We start from the raw sequence: 18,448 nt of genomic DNA, 5'->3' as shown, positions 1-18,448 counted from the left end.
GCTTCGGTTGGAATGCAAATGGTAAGGCTATTTTTGAAGGGACAAAGCTTAAAAGATCGGTAAACAGACCCGTAAAGGTCTTCTTTTTTTTACATGCAAAGTGGGATTACTTAGAACACTTGTCCTACCACACGAACAGGTTTATCAAATAAACAATACATGGTCTGGTTTTCATAAGGACATTCAAGAAATCGTCACGATTTTACGAGAAAACTGTTTCGCATGTTGGACGATTGATAAGATCATTCGGGAATATGTGAACAGGGAAATTGGTTCCGCCATTCAGACTAGTAATAATAATGAAGTAATTGCTAGGGTTAAGGTCTTATATGCGGACACGCAGGAAGAGGCTAGGATTACTGTAAGTCATGGCTAGGGTTAGTCTGCGAGCAGTTGGTTTCTCCTTCGCTTCCCGAGGGACAAACCGAGAAAGGCAAAGATCTCATGTATGAGGCCTATTAACTATTAGGGGTTTTCGGGATACGGGATATTCGCGGAAAAAATTACCGGGATACGGGATATTTGAGGAAAAAGTTATTGGGATACAGGATATTGAGAAGTAGTTTCAGGGATACGGGATATTCGCCAAAAAATTGTAACATATCAGATGTTTGATGAGAAACGTTCTTGGATTACTAAATACATGCCCTTTTCTGTATTTTTGTTGATGATTAGATATAAATAAAAAATATATAAGTGTAAAACAAATCGTTTTTGATTTTCTTGACCAGCCATCGGTTCATCATGGGCGCTATGTGGGGGTAACATGAAGCGCCACCTGATCAAGGCGAGACCTCTGTAATGGCGCAGGTCAAAGCCATTCATGACGTTACGGCGTGTATTTATAAAATCAACTACGACAAACCAGTCTCCAAATGTCCTTTCAGACAAAAATTGAAGAGCAACCAAAGGATAAACTTGTTGAGAGTTTAAAAGTGTCATCCGGCCTTGTGAGCGAACGAAGGAGCTCGGAATTTTTGACTTCAAAATAAAACTTCAGTAGAAGCGAAATGTGCCCAAGGCCGAGTTTCCGAAGGTACGGATATTTGCAATTGATAGTCAGGATCAGTTTGAAGTTGCCACACCTCTTCTCCAGTAACATACAAAAAATGACCGATACTTTAATTTCCGGGATATTTGTATCCGGAATTTATGGGACAAAAAATTACGGGGATACGGGATATTAAGACCCCCCTAATGGGGCCTCATGTATATAACCACCACGAGTCCCCAACTACGTAAGACACGCTAAATAATTTAATTTCCCACAATTCAGTCATCCATATACATTTCCCTTCATCTATATCTATTTACCTCCATTTATAAAAATTTATCATCATCTGTATTAATGTACATTCACTGGTCATTTACCATCATTTACCTTCAATCATATTCATTAACCCTCATCAGGGGCGCCCAATGTCAATTTTCGGAAAATATCTGTTCGGAAGACGATTTGAGATCTCGCATTTTCGGAACATTTGTTGTAAATTTCTTGCTTGCCTGCCTCTCCTAGGATTTTCCAACATTTGAAAAATGGTATAATTGCCCATTTTTAACGGATTTTTACCCTAAAAAGGTCACCTAGAATTTTCGGAAGCCCTTTTTCTGCCTGAAAATTTCGAAAAGGTAAGTTTTGATCCCTATAATTTTCGGATCACTAGACTTTCAGCTAGGAAATCCGAACAGAAAAAATTTTTAGGGGATAAAATATGCCTATATTTACCGTTAAATGCTAAAATATCGTTTAAAAATGTCTTGTTTAAGTGGTTTCGAACTATGTTCGGGTGCCTCGGCCTCATATACTTTCATGTACCTTCAATCATCTTCATTTACCCTCATATACCTTCATCTACCCTCAATCACGTTCATTTACCGTCATTTTCTTTCATTTACGTTCATTTACCTTAATATACCTTCATCTACATTCATTCACGCTCATTTGCTGTCATTTCCCTTCATTCACATTCATAATTATACCTTAATATACCTTCATTCATGTTCATTTACCTTAATTTTCCTTCATTCGCCTTCATTTACCTTGATTCACCTTCATTCACGTTTCTCTACCTTCATCTTCCTTCATTCACTCCATTCATCTACTTTCGTCTACCTTCATTCATGGTCATCAACCCACATTCACATTCATATACCTTCATCTACCTTCATTCAAATTCATTTGCCTTAATATACCGTTATTTATTAAAAACTGGATCATTAGATAGATCATTCGAGAGTTTTGATTGGCTAAGCCATCATGGGTTATGAGCCATTATACCATGATCTACAAACACGGCAAGCATATGCGTGATTTTTTGGGCCTTTTTATTTTTATTTTAATCTAGTTTTCTATATTTTTGGGGCGTTTTTAATAAAAAAATGATTCCACTCGCGCTTGTTGGATATGAGATGATTATAGCCAACTCGGCGCTACGCGCCTCGTTGGCTATCTATCATCTCATATCCGACGCGCGCTCATGGAATAATTGCTAAATACATACATAAACTTTATTTCATCTCGAATTTCAAAATAACTACAGCAGCTAATGTCTGTGCAGCTAAAACACATACCATATACAGAGACATACTAAAGACATAATATTTAAAGATATATTCATTAAAAAGAAAAGCCGCTGTACAAAATGCGGCCCTAGGTTCTCTTTTAAAACCAGTAAACTCATAGGTACGGATAATATCAGGTAGCGCATTCCGCAACTAAGCTGATACGTAAGAAAAAAGAACTAAGACCATACCTGGTTGTTCTAGGTTTATTGAGGGACAGAATGTAATTTCCGCGAAGATCATGCATAAGAAGAGGACCGGAGAGAAAACGTATTTTTCATATCAGCAGAAAAACCCTTTTTTGTCCAAAAAACAAAAAACAAAAAAGAAACATACTTTTATAAAGTAATATGAGGAAATTTTGAATGCGCTTATTGCATAGAGATGTAGAGTTTGAATTAAGTAGTAAGAGGACAGGTGATCTGCAAATACAAATCTCGTCATTCTCTTATTTACATTATACCGTTTCTTTGACACGAGCTAGATTATAGCGAAATGAAAGCACAACTTTCTCGCGAATTTTCTATGATAAAAACTTGTTCAGAAATCCATACTCTACGTTAACAGCACACACCACGCCTACTCCTGAGTATCTGGCTAGAAATCTTTTTCTCTGGCTGCGCTTCAGCCATTCGATGAGGGCTAGTCTCGTGCTTCTTAAGTTTCCTCGCTCATGCCCAAAAAGAATTCTGGGTAATTCTGCCATTCCATGACAAGGGAAGACTCCCGATTCTCATTTCTCATTTCATTGTTTTTTTCATAAGTGTCGGGCCACCCAGTCCTACCAGCAAAATACCGCATCGATTGAAATTTTTAGCTTACAGAACTTGCCCAAATTGTATCGGTAGGTCCTGGAATTCGTCCACAGAAAGTTCACTCGCGAACCGCCATGTTTACAACATAGCATTTTAGGCGTCCCCGTCTGCTTGAAACTATCTCTCACCTCTGTGTTTTTTAAAGGGTTGCCTTTACCCACATTCCGGCTTAATGATGCCAGCGTGGGAGATTCTGTGGACGAAGATGGCCCAAGAAACCACTTATGAAATGATAAACCTACCAGATTAAGGCGAACTCGCTTGCTCTCCTAATATGAACTGGACATTTGTCACGTGATGTTCATACCTGAGCCCACATTGAACCAAAACGACAGATGTTTCAATGAATACTTCTTACACGGGTCACACGGCGGAGCCAAGTGGTCAAACACTAATCTCCATCCCTCAAACTGACATTGGACATTTCGTAACAATTACACGACGCTATATCCCTTGTTCATATTGAGAAGCTTACCGCTCTAAAAAGAATGAATACAGGCAGAATTACAGCTATAGTTCAACAAGAAATAGCGTTTCTTTCAATTGTTTTGCTGGGTACTACTATTTCAATACTCTAAAAAATTCGATTTTCCGGGAGGTTCTTTGTTAGTCTGGTGGATATCGGAAACTGCAAGGTGAAGTTCAACTCTTTGCCTCGCCTATTGTGAATCTTCTCAGCTTATTTAAAATATTTTCTTCGTTGAAGTAGATTTGAAGTCTAAAGTAGACTGTACGTCGTATAAGTTGAATAAAAAGGGAGTTTCAGTTTGAGGGATGGAAAGAAGTGATGACCGAGCCAAGTTCTGGAGACCGTTTATCGCCGAAAAAGTACAAAAAAGAAAAAAAGAAAAAGAAACAAGCACTTAGCACTTAAACGGTTAACAAATAAGTGATACAAAGAGTGGGGAGTAATAATCATGACCGCCTCTCTGTGCAGTGCATCGTTTCTGAGCTATTTGTCGAATCATTTCCCGCACCTTTGCAGAGTTTTGTATGGAGCCGCCATGTTGTTCGAGCCTCCGTTGTGCACCAAGTTTTACTTGGTAACAAGTTTTAACACTTTTTCCTATGAAGGATGCATGCCATCTTGTCTGTAAGTGTTAGATATTGAATAAGGCATTAGTTTGTGGAATAGAGCTGTTGTTGGCTTTGTTAGGAGAGGGTCTCAATGGGGTTAACCGTTAGACGTGACACGTCAAGAAAAGTTAACCGGTAGGCGTGAAAATGACAAAAAAAAAACCGATTGCCGTGAAAAAAATTAAAAGCATTTAGCGTGATTTTTTTACTTTTAAAAGTGGAATAGGGAGTGCTTCGAAGTATTTAGAGACTTCAGGGCACTCGACACCGTTTTACCTCCTTTGCTCTTCTCGTGGACATTCCCCTTCGCTAAGCTTGTTTAACAAGACAAAACAAGTCCCAAATAACCCCCAGCAAGAGAAAATGAGGTAAGAAAGCGGACCCCCATGCCTATCACAGTTTTTAAAACTCTATTTTTGGTTTCGCAAAGCTATTTTAAGTTTTCGTTCCCAACGCCACGAATATTTAAAATTTCATTACGTCATTGCAACTGGCCAATCAGGTGCCTCTCTAAAAATAGCTGCGTAGTTAAGATGAGATTTAAAAAATACATCATTGGCCCGTGTATGGGAGTTCCGTTCTCTTACCTCATTCTCTCTTGCCCCCAGTTGGAGGTCTTGACAAAAATGTCAGTCGCATTCTGATGACCAATGACTTATTCTTTTCAATGTGTACTTACACCCTACTAACTAACACAGAGAACCCCAAAAAGCAAAAAAAAAACCTTTCATTTTCAATGAGGGACGTTTCTTTGTTTTTCGTGTAAGTTAACCGTGACGGGAAAGAAAATAACCATTAGCCGTGAAAAGCCAAATTTTCTAACCATAGTCGTGAAAGCTATCCTCCCATTAATTGAGACCTCCTTAAGAAGGTAGAATCCAAGGAAAGCTTCCTATTTTGTTCCTATTTTGGGGTGAGAATTCCTACTTTTTTTATTTTGGCCACTGTTTTTCCTCGGAGTGTCATTTGTCACTTGACACCCTGGTAGATGGAGGTAGCTGAAGGTATATTATAACGTAAATGAACGTGAATGAAGGTAAAACAAGATAGATGACGGTAAATGAACGCGGATGAAGGTAGATGTAGGTAGCTGAAGGTAAATGGACGTTACTGAAGGTATATGAAGGTAAATGAAGATAATTGAACGCGGATGAAGAAAGATGTGGGTAGCTGAAAGTAAATGAACATGAATAAAGGTATATTAAGGTAAATGGATGTTAATGAAGCTAAGCTAAGGTATATGAACGGGAATGAAGGTATGAAGATAAGTGACGGTAGTTGAAGGTAAATCAACGTGAATAAAACAGACGAAGGTAAATGAAGGTCAATGAACGTGAATGAAGATATATTAAGGTGAATGAAGGTAGATGATTGCGATTGAAGGTAGACTAAGAACTGAGCGGCCAGATCGGGTATTTGGAAGGTCTAACTCTACAACGAATTCAAATTAACACACTTCGGGGATGATATATATATATACTCCTCCAGAAGAATGCGAGGGATTATCCTGAAAGTGTTCCTTCAAATTGTTGCATTTTCTTTGCAAATTATTGGGTCTGACCGGCCAGTTCTGACAAAAGGAAAGCGCCCTAAGCTAGATGAAGGTAAATAAAGGTAAATGAAGGTAGATGAATGTGAATAAAGGTAAATGAACTTAGATGAACGTGAATGAAGGTAGATGTAGGTAGCTGAAGGTAAATGGACGTTATTGAAGGTAAATGAAGGTAAATGAACGTGAATAAAGGTAAATGACGATAAATGAACGCGGATGAAAAGAGATGTGGGTAGCAGAAGGTAAATGAACGCGAATGAAGGTATCCAGATTAAGGTGAATGAATGTTAATGAAGGTATATGAACGTCAATGATGGCGCATTTTCTCTTCAGAATTTAAAATTTTAGGAGACATTTTCTACCCTAACCTCAGTATGATTTTTTAAAGCGCCTTTCCTTTCAATGATACCCTCAAAGCTGGGTGTTGCATGATGTCAACCAAGCGAAAAGATGACCAATAGCGTCTCGCTGTCATAGTATATTCGCTGCAAGAAAAGAAGCATGATATTTTTGCCTTCCCTCTTTTGTCATGATGTCGGTTGAGAGTGACATGAAATATAAGGTGAGTAGTCCTCTTTGAGTATTAGGGAGCTTACGAAACGACGACGCCGACGGAAACGACGACGCTACAAAACAATAGGTTTAGTGAGCAAAATCAATGGCTCTGCACGCTCTGCACGTGCGTTTTACATTTTGGTACATTTCTTTGCCGTCATGTCCTCAATGACGACGTGAAATGACCAAATTCAAGGTTCCGTGGAGGACATTAGCACATGACGATTAATTTTCAGTTCTCTCTCTACGCTTCCACCCCACTCATACCAGTTTAATTCCTCGACAGTTGCTACACATTTTTAACGCGAAACGACATGAAATAATTTCGTAGTGATATGAATAACGCGAACTTGTATTTTAAAATGAAGTCCTCGTAGCCGAGGTCGTCCTCGTTTCGTAAGCTCCCTAAGTTCCCTAAGCACAACTATTGGTGAACAGGAAAAACAGACATGAAATTAAACGCATTTTCAGTGTTAGGCTGCGTTCGATTGACCGTATTCTGGAATAGGAATAAATGAAATAGAAGTTAGAAATCGTTCGTTCTTACGGAGATTCACAATAAAATTGTCAAAATGCTATTTTAAACATATCTTTATTATCCTTGTTGCTTCAAAACGCCAGACAAACTGTCTTAAGTCATCACTCCAAGTATTCTTATTCCGGAATAAGGTCAATCGAACGCGCCCTAAGAGAACACTATTTACGTGGTTGGTACTTTAAGCAGGATTATTAAAGTGTATCATAATAGGGTGTAATGATGTAAAAGGTTATGTATAAAGATGAATAACTATGTACACCCAAGTATAACCATATTTCTAATAATTTATGCGCTTTATGATACACTTTAATAATCCTACTTCAAGTACATGCCAGTGACGTCCGACATCAACCGCTGACCACGTGGGTGTGAAGGTGGGCTCCCACACAAAACGAAAAAAGACAATAACACCCTTCCCACAATTGCGCAACGCACAAGCATGAAACTTATAAACAAATATAAGTTTATGATTTTAATTTAAGAGAGGGAAAAAAAAAAGAAAATTGTAGATCCTAATATTACCGAAAAAAAGAAAACCTAAACTTGCTTAATATTACAGACTAATTAGGGTACATAAAACTAACCTTACTTAAATAATTGTCTATTCCTTTACAAAACTTAACGATAATACTAAATATACTAATTACTTTACTCTAATATTTACAGTCAAACAGTTCAGTCTTTCAACAAACCCGCAGCAAAACCCTCGACAAGTTCTTTCCCACCTCGGCGCCTCCTTCTCTTCTGGCAATCAATTTATCCTTTCACACTTTACTGCACTCGCGTCACTTTCGTCGAGTTTTCTCTTCTTTTTGCTTATCTCAAGCTTCTTTAATTCTTTGAAGGATTTTCCTCACTCGCCGCCACTGACAAAGGGGTTTTGTCATTGATTCTTCCGGCAGCTCCCGCTAATGACTCTTAGCAGTGTTCTCCGTTCTTTTCCCTTTTTCGATCCAGCTTTCGTTCTTCAACTCTTTGCTTTCCTGAACGTCAACAAACCTTGCGCCAACCATATATAATCTGGGCCAACGCCCTGTCACCTATTCTTAGCTCACAAATTATCACTTAACATGCATTCTTAATTTTCCTACAGACTACAATAGTGTTACAATAACATTTCACATAACAATATGACGTTAATTACAAGATATCAAGCGATGTTACTAACACTAAATAATCAATACTTATGAGCTACAATTTGACAACTATGATACAACGATTTAAATAAAAATAGACGAAAAAAACATATGCGATAAGGGAATTTTATTTCCGTGACGGTGGGTATCATTGAGTCGTAGGGCTTGTATATAGGAGAGGCAAGCTCCTACTCCTGGGCTCCCGAAGAAAAACAAGAAACTCAAAAAGGTGGATGCTCTTCCAAAGTCATTGCATGAATCCCCTTCCAAAAGGAGTCAGGACTTGACAAATTACTCAGGGAGATAACAGTAAACATTTGCAAGACGCTTGATCATTTTATGTGACTTTGGTTCAGGTTCTTATTCCGGATTCCGGATTTTAGGCAAACCCCAATGGCTATCTTTAAAAATAGGGAACGGGGAATGGGGAATCTTTAAAACAAGGAATCTTTAAAGCAGATCTAGAGAATCTTTAAATCGCTTCAGTATAAGAGAAAGGCAGACATCAAGCATGAAGATTCGTTCACAAAGCAATCGTTTCCAGTAAAAAAAGAAGCTGGACTGGGTTTTGTTAAATCACTTTAACGCTTTCACGAACGTAAACTAGAGTCACGTTCAAAAACAAAAGAGGGCTAGAACTACATTTAAAGCTCTGAAAGAAAATCCAGGTGCAGCCAGTTCTCAGCATTTTTCCGCATCATTGTCAAGGTCGGGCAACAATTTAAACAGACAGACTGCCAAAGAGAGGGAAATTAATGAAAATACATTTAAAAAACCTTTCAAACTCGGTTTTAAGCTGGTTTTAACTGATGACCAAGTCAGCTTGATATCTAAAGCTAGGGTTTAAATCATACCCGTGACAAACAAAAACAACGCAAGACATCAACTTTTACGTGACTTTGAAGTTTTCCGGCGCAACTGACGAATACGTCTTCAGTACATATTTCACTGTAAAAGATAAGGAACCAGTTTCATATAAAATCTTACTAGGTACCGCCAGTCCAACGATCAGTTGCCCTTGAGAGCTTCTTGGAAATTTCAGAGAAGGAGATCACTTTCCGAGACACAAGAGTATACAAAGGAGAACGATTCGAAAAATAATCTATCTTGATATCAAAACATATCAGAAGCCGACTGAAATCTTCCAACATACGTATTTTACTTCTTGTCACCCGCCCAGCGCCAAGAACGGTTATATCAAAGCAGAGGCTATTAGGCACTATCTCGATTCAAAGCCCGCCTTGAAGAGCGGGGCTACCCTAAGCATCTTATCGAGAGAACACCATCTGAGGTCAATTTTTCTGAAAGATAGTCGGCACTTAAACAAAAAGCCAAAACCAGCGAGAAAATCCGACCATTTGTCACAATATATCACCCAGTGGTGTCAAGTTTGCTTACGAGCCAAGTGGCCCAACACGCCGGCGCCTATCCCAGGTTTCCGTAGCATGAAGCAACTAGGAGTATTTCTACTCCACCCTGGATGGGATGCTAGTCCATCGCAGGGTTACCCCCCAGCATTAAATTCGCCGGTACTCATTTATACACGTGGACAGAGAGGAGGAGAAAGAGAGAGAGGTGGAGAGAGGCACCGTGGGAGTAAAGTGTCTGGCACAAGAACACAACAAAATGTCCAGGGCCCGGACCACTCGCTCCAGAGTCGAGCACACTAACCATGACGCCACCGCGCCTCCCACAAAAAAAAACTCGCTTTAAATACTGTAATTTGCATTATCTGATATAATTTTTCCTTGATAATGGAGTCATGACCACTCCGAAACGTCGGATTTTATCTTTTATATCCTTCGTTTTGACAGTTTTATGCTTAATTTAAAGAAAGTCAAATCTTCCAGCAACACTGACGCGCAACTGGTAATTTATTCCAGTTAACCATACAAGAAGCCTCCTTTTATATCATACAAGAGGGGTAAATCACTCAAGGACATGTTCGCTAAAGCAAAATTGAGAATTGAAGGTTTCACAATGATCTGTAAATGGGAGACCGTGCAGGTCTGTCACATTCTTTCAAATACCCCATTTTAAAGATTCCTCATTTTAGGGGTGCTTTCCTTTTGTCAGAACTGGCCGGCCACACCCATTAGTTTGCAAAGAAAATGCAACAATTTGAAGGAGCACTTGCACGATAATACCTCGCATTCTTCTGGAGAAGTATATATCATCCTCGAAATGTGTTAACTTGAATGCATTGAAGAGTTAGTCCTTCGAAATGCCCCGTCTGGCCGGCCAGTTCTGTCAAATTGAAAGTGCCCTAAGATTCCCCGTTTTAAAGATCCCCTGTTTTAAAGATTCCCCATTTTAACGATCCCATGTTTAGAAGATTCACCCATTCCCCTCAAGCGAAGAGTACATTGACTACAAATAACTCTCACAACAAAAATACTTCTCCCAGGAAGGCGGGAGCGCAAGCAGATTGAAAACAATTTGCCGGCACAACAGCCAGCAGATACACACCTGCGGAACACGTTGGATGCCCCTGTATTTAATTTGAACTTACAAATATAAACATGATTTTGCTGATAAAATCATCATCAGAAGTCCTTTCATACTCACTGAATAGCATCGTCTCCTTTGAATGAGATAGAAAAGTTTGACATAAGGCTGCTGTCATCGTCAGAATTTAAGGGAGTGTCGGCAGAGTTGATGAGCCAATGTTCCAAAAAAGGCATTAAGGATACTGCTGCTTAGAGGTGAATTTTTTAATAATCCCATGCAACTTAAACGTTGTGGCTGTACTTCATATTTGGTAGGATATTTTTCAACCAAAATGAGTGTGATTCGAATGGTGCAAAGTGGAACAAATAGCAATAGGCAAAAAAAGAACAAAATCAATAACTTGAAAAAGTGAAAGAACTTCACAATGGAAAATCAATAACGTTCCAGGTATATTGTTGATGCCCAAAAATTCTCAGTACATCTTTTATTACCTAATGCCAGAACAGGAAAATACGAATTGTGCTGATAAGTTAATTTCTGAACCTCCTAGAAGAAACTTGTTGTCCATACACAACAACGGTTCCTAATACAACTTTTTCTGAACTAAATGTTTCTTTTTTCATTTTATTTTAGTTTCAATGTTCTTTTAAATTCATCTGAATGTTAGTAAGAAAGGTGAACACAAAAGTGGTCAAGTTGCTTGAAAAGATGGCAACGTTTCTTATATTACTTGTCTTGCTCTTAATGATCACTAGCTAGATTATTAGCTAATGACAAAAGAATACTTTTGCTGGTAATTAGTAAGATACCACCTTGTGAATCCCCAAGCCAATGTTAAATTAAATAATAAGAAAAGATAACACCTTCATGCGATTAGCAAAGTGTCATTACAGAAGCCTTGACCCATTGAATCGTAACCCCCTACCCCCCCTTCCCCCACCCCAACTGTCTGGTGTTAGACAGGGTAAAATCTAGTAAGTCTCACTCCCGTGAGTCAATGGGTTGGATCAAGTGGATGTAGAGGTTGTTAACAAAATGCAAAAATTGACAAATTAGCCACTTTTGTCACAGTTACAGGCATTTGAATGAATCTGCTTGGGGTCCTTAACTAGCCAAGGTAATTACCACATGAATGTGATAACGTCATTGTGAAGAGCTACTGATACCAATCATGCATAGGCTGTACAGTCAAGCGTCATCTGGCCATAACACTGATAAGTACAGAAGGTGACAAGTTTTCAATAATTATTGACAAAGGTAAATCATCTGTTATAACTGCAGCATTTATAAAGTCACTTTGTCTTTCAAAAATTAATATCCCTTCTCCACATCCACAAGAAATTTAAGTGTCTCTCCTCTTTCATACAAGGAAATGTTTTCCACAAACAAATCTGCAACCTTAAAATAAAAAAAGTATCAGCAAAGCACTTTTCCCCCAACCTAAACTGAAGTTCAACTCCTCTGCTGTACCTCAAAAAAATCCAGATCTAACCTTTACATTTACCTTATTGTTGGAAACAGGTAGCAAAAGTTTACACTTAAAGGGACACTTTGTGTTGGATGTCAAAATCGGGCGTGTTCAAAGTACAGGAATCTGTGTACGTAAGTGAACAGTTAGTTCCCAACCAAAACAAAGTAATGGAACTGGTCATTTTAAGAGAAATTTCGAAAAAAAACCTTTTTTACCTTTTAGGGGTAAAAAACCGGGTTTTGGTTCCTCTTAGGGCATTCAGCCTCAAAAGGTCCACAGCGGGAGCTAAGCTGTTCTTTTTCATTTTGTCTAATTAATACCCATAATTTTGTACCTCTTTAGGGGTGAAAAAAATATCATGCCACACCCACAAGAAAGGATCTTGGTACCTCTTAGGGGTTCTTTTTACAATTTCTGATGAGCACCCCCGTCCTTTTTATATGGGAGTCCCCCCATGCATATTACTTGCCAAAACAACCACTAGTTTCTATAACCATTTATCCTGTCACAAATAAACCAGGCTCCATGGCAAGATGTCAGCAACTGCCATGTTTATCTCCACCAAGATTTTTTTGTTATCCATTCCATCCAGGGAAAGAAAGTACATCAGGAACCCATGACCCGGAGCCTCCATCTCCATTGATTTATTTTTAGATTGAATTTCCCGCGAATGAGACTCCCACAGGAGGCTGATGACCAATTACAAGAAACTAACCTGACATCATAGGGTCACCGAACCGGAACTGCCTTTGTTTTGTTGTGTTTTTTTTTCCCGAAAATGTAGTCTAAAAATAAAGCGGTCTGTAAAAACGCCGTGACATAGGCCCAGTATGGGAGTTGGCAGCTCCGGGTCATGGGTTCCTGAGTACATACAAATCGTACAGACCATCAATCTTTCGAAACATGGAACATGCAGTGTTGTTTCTTCAAAAAATTTTATATTCACTGAAAAAGAAAACTGACAAGTACTACTGGAGTATTTCCATAAGAAAGGGAAGGGAGTAGCTGCTCCTCACGTGAGGAGCAGTACTTGGGGGAGACACTCTGTGATGTTATTTTCTGTATTCCAAGACACAAGTGATGTTGAAGTTAGGGAGAAGAGCAAGGAGACATTTTGCGATGGTCACTAAAATCACCATGCATCTAATTACAAGCATTTCCAGACATTATCTTCCTTTTTTCTCCCAAAGTTGTTTAAAAGTGTTCAAAATCAAACCCTGATCTTTTAAAAATTTATCAGTTTATAGTACTTACCATGTTTATACATGTATACAAGCAGGCACATGTACTTGTCAGTGAAATTTAACTTACCTCCTCTGGGAATGTCACGGCAGCTATGTGAGGTGTAATCACTACTTGAGACATCTTCCACAAGGCACTTTCCTTTGGCAATGGTTCTACTTTAAACACATCTAAAATTGCACCTGATATCCATCCTTGATGTAATGCATGGATAAGGCTTTTTTCATCAATGATATCTCCTCTGCCAACGTTAATAAAAACAGGAGAATTGTTTTTGCCGCATTCTAGCACACTTCCGGACAGCATATTCTTAGTGGCAGGTGTACTTGGCAGTATATTGCAAACATAATCACAGGACTGTAGCAGCTCAGGGAGATTTGACAAAGTGCAATAATGATCCACAAAAGTTGTTTCCTGGCATTTTTCCTGGCGTCCCAATCCCCACACAGTCATACCCATAGATTTGCATGTTTTGGCAACTGTCCTTCCTATATCTCCAAGACCTAAAATGCCTATGCTTAGTTGAGGCATCAAACGGTATTTGTTTTTCTTCCTCCAGATTTCATCCCTTTAAGAAAGCAGTAAAACAGTAAATTTCAAGATCTCTTAAACTTCTCAAATATTTATAAGAACTACCGGTACTTGTTAATGGGGAATAATACACATATATGTTACTCACAAAATCACACCATTAGACATTTAAATTGCCAAAAATCCATTTCAATAATGAACTGGAACAGACTGATAATATCAAAAACGATTCATACATGTGGGCCCAATCTTTGTCTTTCTTACAAGGGAAACAGCTAGTTTTGTTTTTCTGAGAGTCCTGACTTTCCCTTCAACAACCGCAACAAATTAAAGAAACATTCAGCGTGGGTGACAACTGTGGAATTGTGTCCCAGTTGGGATACATTTGAATTTGATCATGGCATGTGACCAAGAATCAACCAATCACAGTGCTCATTTTATTGAGTGAAAGTCTAGGTATATATTAACAATAACTATTCTCTTGGACTTGATGACCTCACTTGATTTCCATCTTGTAAAAAGAGATTAGTAAGTTGCTCCTTGCCATCAAGATTAATCAAACAATTATGCCCCCAAGACTACCCTAGAGAAAGGAGCCATTGGGACCCTGGCTTGTTGATACAGGTGGTTGCTCTACTCAAACCAGCTGCCAACTTTTGATAAATATCCCTGAATTCTTCAAAAGTTATTGTTCATGTGGTTTATGGTACAGAGAGGAAGGGTAAAATTTAATCCTCCCCTGATGCCCCAAAAGTGTTTTCCAGTCTCACAAAGCTACACTTCCAAGTTGCCTAATGTGTCAAAAAGGGGTCGTGTAGTTTTCTTATTGTCCTGAGATGAAGTTCAGTTACTATTGCTACATAAATCTATAAGTTTAGAATCATCACCACTCACAACCTCTCAAAATTCACAATGTAAGCCCTTGTAACTGATTCATAAACAACTTAAATCTGTCAGTCAATAGTTTTTTATCATTTGGCATTATAAGAATACAATACCAATCTAACATAGTTCCTGTTACATGTTGACAAAAATTTTCAAAGTAATTTTTCAGTCTTTATTGAAAGTGAATCTTAAAAGTGTCACTCACAATAATCTTGCAAATTCCCTGCAAAAATGTCTCAAATTAGCCATTTTTTGCATCAACCCATTAGGAATTTGGCTCGAAAGGGAAGGGATTTGGGGCACAAACCCAAGACACAACCTATAGCAGAAAAAAAGGTATACTTGAACAATAAAATGAATAGTTATTGTTATTGTATTGCACAACAATAACAATTATTGTTTTAAGTTGTCTAAATTTAGAACTTTCTGTTTCTGTGTGACAATGCTGTTGTTCTTTTTTAGGCTCTTACATATTCTGAAGAGGCTAAAGCCCGCAGCACACAGTGAGAAAAGAGCTGAGCAAACTGTGGTTTCCTCACTTGTGTGGGGAAATTTTGGTGAGAAATTTGGTTCGCGAGGGGCGTGAGGATAAATCAAACATGTTTGATATTTTTGGCCTTGCAAAGCAAATTCCTCACTATGTGTGGCCATCATGAGAATTGAGCTGAGCTCGGTCATTCAAGCATCAAGCATCCAATAAGCATTAAGCGTCCAATAAAATACATGGCATTCTCACAAGGCATCAGTGGCGTCAGAATTTCTTCCTCCGACGCCATCTTGAACCACTGAAGTCATGTGAGAATGCCATGTATTTTATTGGATGCTTGATTGACCAAAGGTTGTTCCTTTGCACATTATACACTGCAGCAACCCTTCCCCTCCCTCCACATCTCCAGCAGGATGTTATACAAATAACATGATTTGTATTTACCACTGGGTGGTCTGCTGATCAGTCCACATTTTTCTAAATCCTCTTTCCCATGAAATAATATGGCCAATAACATACTGCGCAATGTACGCACCAAACACACCACCAAATCTTGATAAAAGATATGATCTTGATTGCTGTGGGTTGATCTTCTCAATAAATCTATCCACTCCAGCAGAAGTTAGTTGAAGCCATTCAAGCAAAGGCAGTTTGGATGGGTGCCATGCAATTTTTGGGTCTGCCAGTATAACTTTGGCATCCTGCAGCATGTTTACCTCTATGGAGATTGAATTTTAAATAGAAATAATTATAATTATTACCAGTAATCAAACACTTTCCAAAAATTGAAAAATGCTATTAATTATTATTCAGGGTTGGACCTTAGCACTCGCCCGCTCGCCTAGGCGAGTCTCTAAAGTGTCGGGTGAGCGCAAAGCATCGATCACTCGCCCATTTGGCGACTATGATTTTCGTTGCGAAGAAATTATTTAAATTGCAAAATAAACACTGCTTTTTGCATTCCATTTTGCCAAGAAAATCCCTAAACATAAACTCACCATTTCTATTTTACAAAGATTTATATTCCGAACTGTCAAATAAACTGGTGCTAAAAGGCAACATTGGGCTTCGTAAATAGACAGATTATATAAAATATGGCTTCCTGGTCAGTGATAATCCTCGGTCTGCCACGTGCTTGACAACGTTGGAAATGAATTGTTTTCCCGTACTTTCCTAGCACTCTGAAACAGACTTCCTATTTACTTTAATAGCCTTTCAGTGTTGAAGTAAATTTCAATGGTATTAAATAGTAAAAATGAAAAATGACTAAATTGGTTGGAGAGATTGGGGCTGGGAGGGGAGGGGTTTGGGTAAACTTTTGCGCAAGTGAAAACTGATCTGGGCGAGTGCATTTTGAGGGTCCCTCGCCCGAATGGCGAGTGCTCTCAAAATTAAGTGTCCATTACCCTGATTACTTTTCCACAAAAAGTTGTAAAACCCTAGCCCAGACTTCAAAGGTGAAACACAGCCCGTAAAGGAAAAAAGCTAACACATATCCTCTTGCATAATGCCAAGGAGCCTCGTTGGGATGTGCAATATTCAATTTTATGCTAGAATTGTACCCCATTAGGTCTACATTGATAGATCTACATGACTCCGCACTCGGCAAAGTCCCTTTTGCCTCACGGCTGTTTTTGCTTATGCTGCATCACACATCATACGCCTTTTTAAGACATCATTGCCAAGTTGGTCACATTTGTAGGAGAATTAACCAATTGACTCCTAGAATACAATATGTAGATTTCACTCTGTCTAATACCAGACGATTTTACTCTACAATACGCATGGGGGATGGTTTACATGTAGGACTCAATATGTTCAGGCCATCCTGTCCTGCTCTTATTGAATAGTGTGTGGTCTAGCTAAATATCAGTAGATGACAAAGGAGAAACCAGTCTTCATCTACTGATTAGAAAAGGGTCAGTAATGTTGTCTTGACTATATGCCAGTAAACAGTCAACAGTAATACCTTAGAAAGAAAAACTTACAATAAAAACTTGATTCCCATCCTAATTTACACAGCTTGGGTATTACAAGTGCGCCTTTTGGAAAAAGGCCTTTATCTGTCCTTCACTCCATAATTCTTATTGGTTAAGTTGGATAATGTTCCTTTATATTTGGTTAACCATAAACTTTTCAGGCGCCCCACGACGCCCTCACTTGATGAGTAAAATCGTCTGGCATTTGAAAGAGGAAAATCTGTTAAGTCTCCCTCCGGCTCCCACAGGTTAATGGGTTAAATTTGAAAACAATGTGTGACGGCTCCTGGGTTGAGCATTGCCCCATAACTTGAGTTTTTCTGATGACCACTGCACAAGCCATTCCAGTCCCTGGCATTGATCGGAATTGGCTCTACTGGTTTGTGGCAAATGGCTAAAGTGGAAGCTCTCTCGTGAACCGCGCGAGAGCTTGCTAGTAGGTTATCTTAAGGCGAGGACATGGGGATTCTCAGTTATCCCAACGTTAACTCTTCTCTATAGACATTTACAGAGGCACAATGCTCAAATGCAAATAGAGACCTGTGCGGAATCTTGCCGAGAGATGTATAATACAATTGCCGACACTCTGCCTGAAAAAAGTTGTATCTACCTTCGCTACATCCAGCAGGGACATCGATAACCTTTATATGTGGCAAACGTTTGGAGAGGTAGCTGGCCAGGTTGGGAACGGAAGAACACACGTGAACAGTAGTCACCTTTCTCACAGATGCAGCCATTTTTGCTTGTTCGTACTTTCGTACTTAGCTTCGCAACAATGATCGAGGCGTAGCAAGCGCCGAAATCTTTTATTCCATGGGAAGCTGAGGGCTTTGAATGTTCGACTTTTCTGTGGCAAGCTTTTTCAGGGGCTCTTGACTACGATCGGCTTATAACGGCTGGCACCGGTTCGAAGAGAGGATCACGTGCACTGCTTGCTAGAAAAATGCAGGAGCAGCTCATTACGTGGGTTGCCTGTGGCAGACCACGGGCGCGATCTATTTGGGCAAAAATTCCGAAATCCGAAATTTTCCGTCTAGAATCAAATGGTACATCCGGAACGTTCATTTTGGGAATTTTACTCTCGAAGTTGGCCATTTCTTCCGAAATGTCGGAGTTACCGGGAATTTTCTTTTCCATTTGATGGTTTGAAATTTCAGAAATTCAAAC

General features: G+C 39.0%; 1 protein-coding gene across 2 annotated transcripts; it reads right to left on the bottom strand.

Moving 5' to 3' along the window:
• Positions 1–7,575: 7,575 nt before the first annotated feature.
• On the bottom strand, positions 7,576–18,211 carry LOC138029645 (glyoxylate/hydroxypyruvate reductase A-like). Of its 2 annotated transcripts, none has more exons than XM_068877350.1 (4): positions 17,892–18,211; positions 15,747–16,020; positions 13,469–13,967; positions 7,576–12,084 (listed from the first exon to the last, which is right to left on the bottom strand). In XM_068877350.1, the coding sequence occupies exons 1-4, from the start codon at positions 18,016–18,018 to the stop codon at positions 11,998–12,000; spliced, it is 987 nt and encodes a 328-aa protein (XP_068733451.1). In that variant the 5' UTR covers positions 18,019–18,211; the 3' UTR covers positions 7,576–11,997. The 2 variants fall into 2 exon arrangements, with proteins under 2 accessions (XP_068733451.1, XP_068733452.1); XM_068877351.1 differs by having other exon boundaries at positions 17,998–18,190.
• Between the last annotated feature and the right edge of the window lie 237 nt (positions 18,212–18,448).

Source organism: Montipora capricornis, chromosome 13 (assembly GCF_036669925.1).
Source record: "Montipora capricornis isolate CH-2021 chromosome 13, ASM3666992v2, whole genome shotgun sequence".
Taxonomy (NCBI): domain Eukaryota; kingdom Metazoa; phylum Cnidaria; class Anthozoa; order Scleractinia; family Acroporidae; genus Montipora; species Montipora capricornis.
Note: the sequence above shows the minus strand (reverse complement) of the source record. Positions and strands in the feature narration are given on the sequence as shown.

Bases quoted from the DNA above. Each gene is read 5' to 3' on its own strand.
- LOC138029645 (XM_068877350.1), bottom strand. From the start codon at position 18,018: ATGGCTGCATCTGTGAGAAAGGTGACTACTGTTCACGTGTGTTCTTCC. The intron at 13,968-15,746 runs GTAAATACAAAT...GCTTTCTTAAAG, and splicing joins GATCAGCAGACCACCCAGTG to GGATGAAATCTGGAGGAAGA. The intron at 12,085-13,468 runs GTAAGTTAAATT...TTTTATTTTAAG, and splicing joins CCGTGACATTCCCAGAGGAG to GTTGCAGATTTGTTTGTGGA.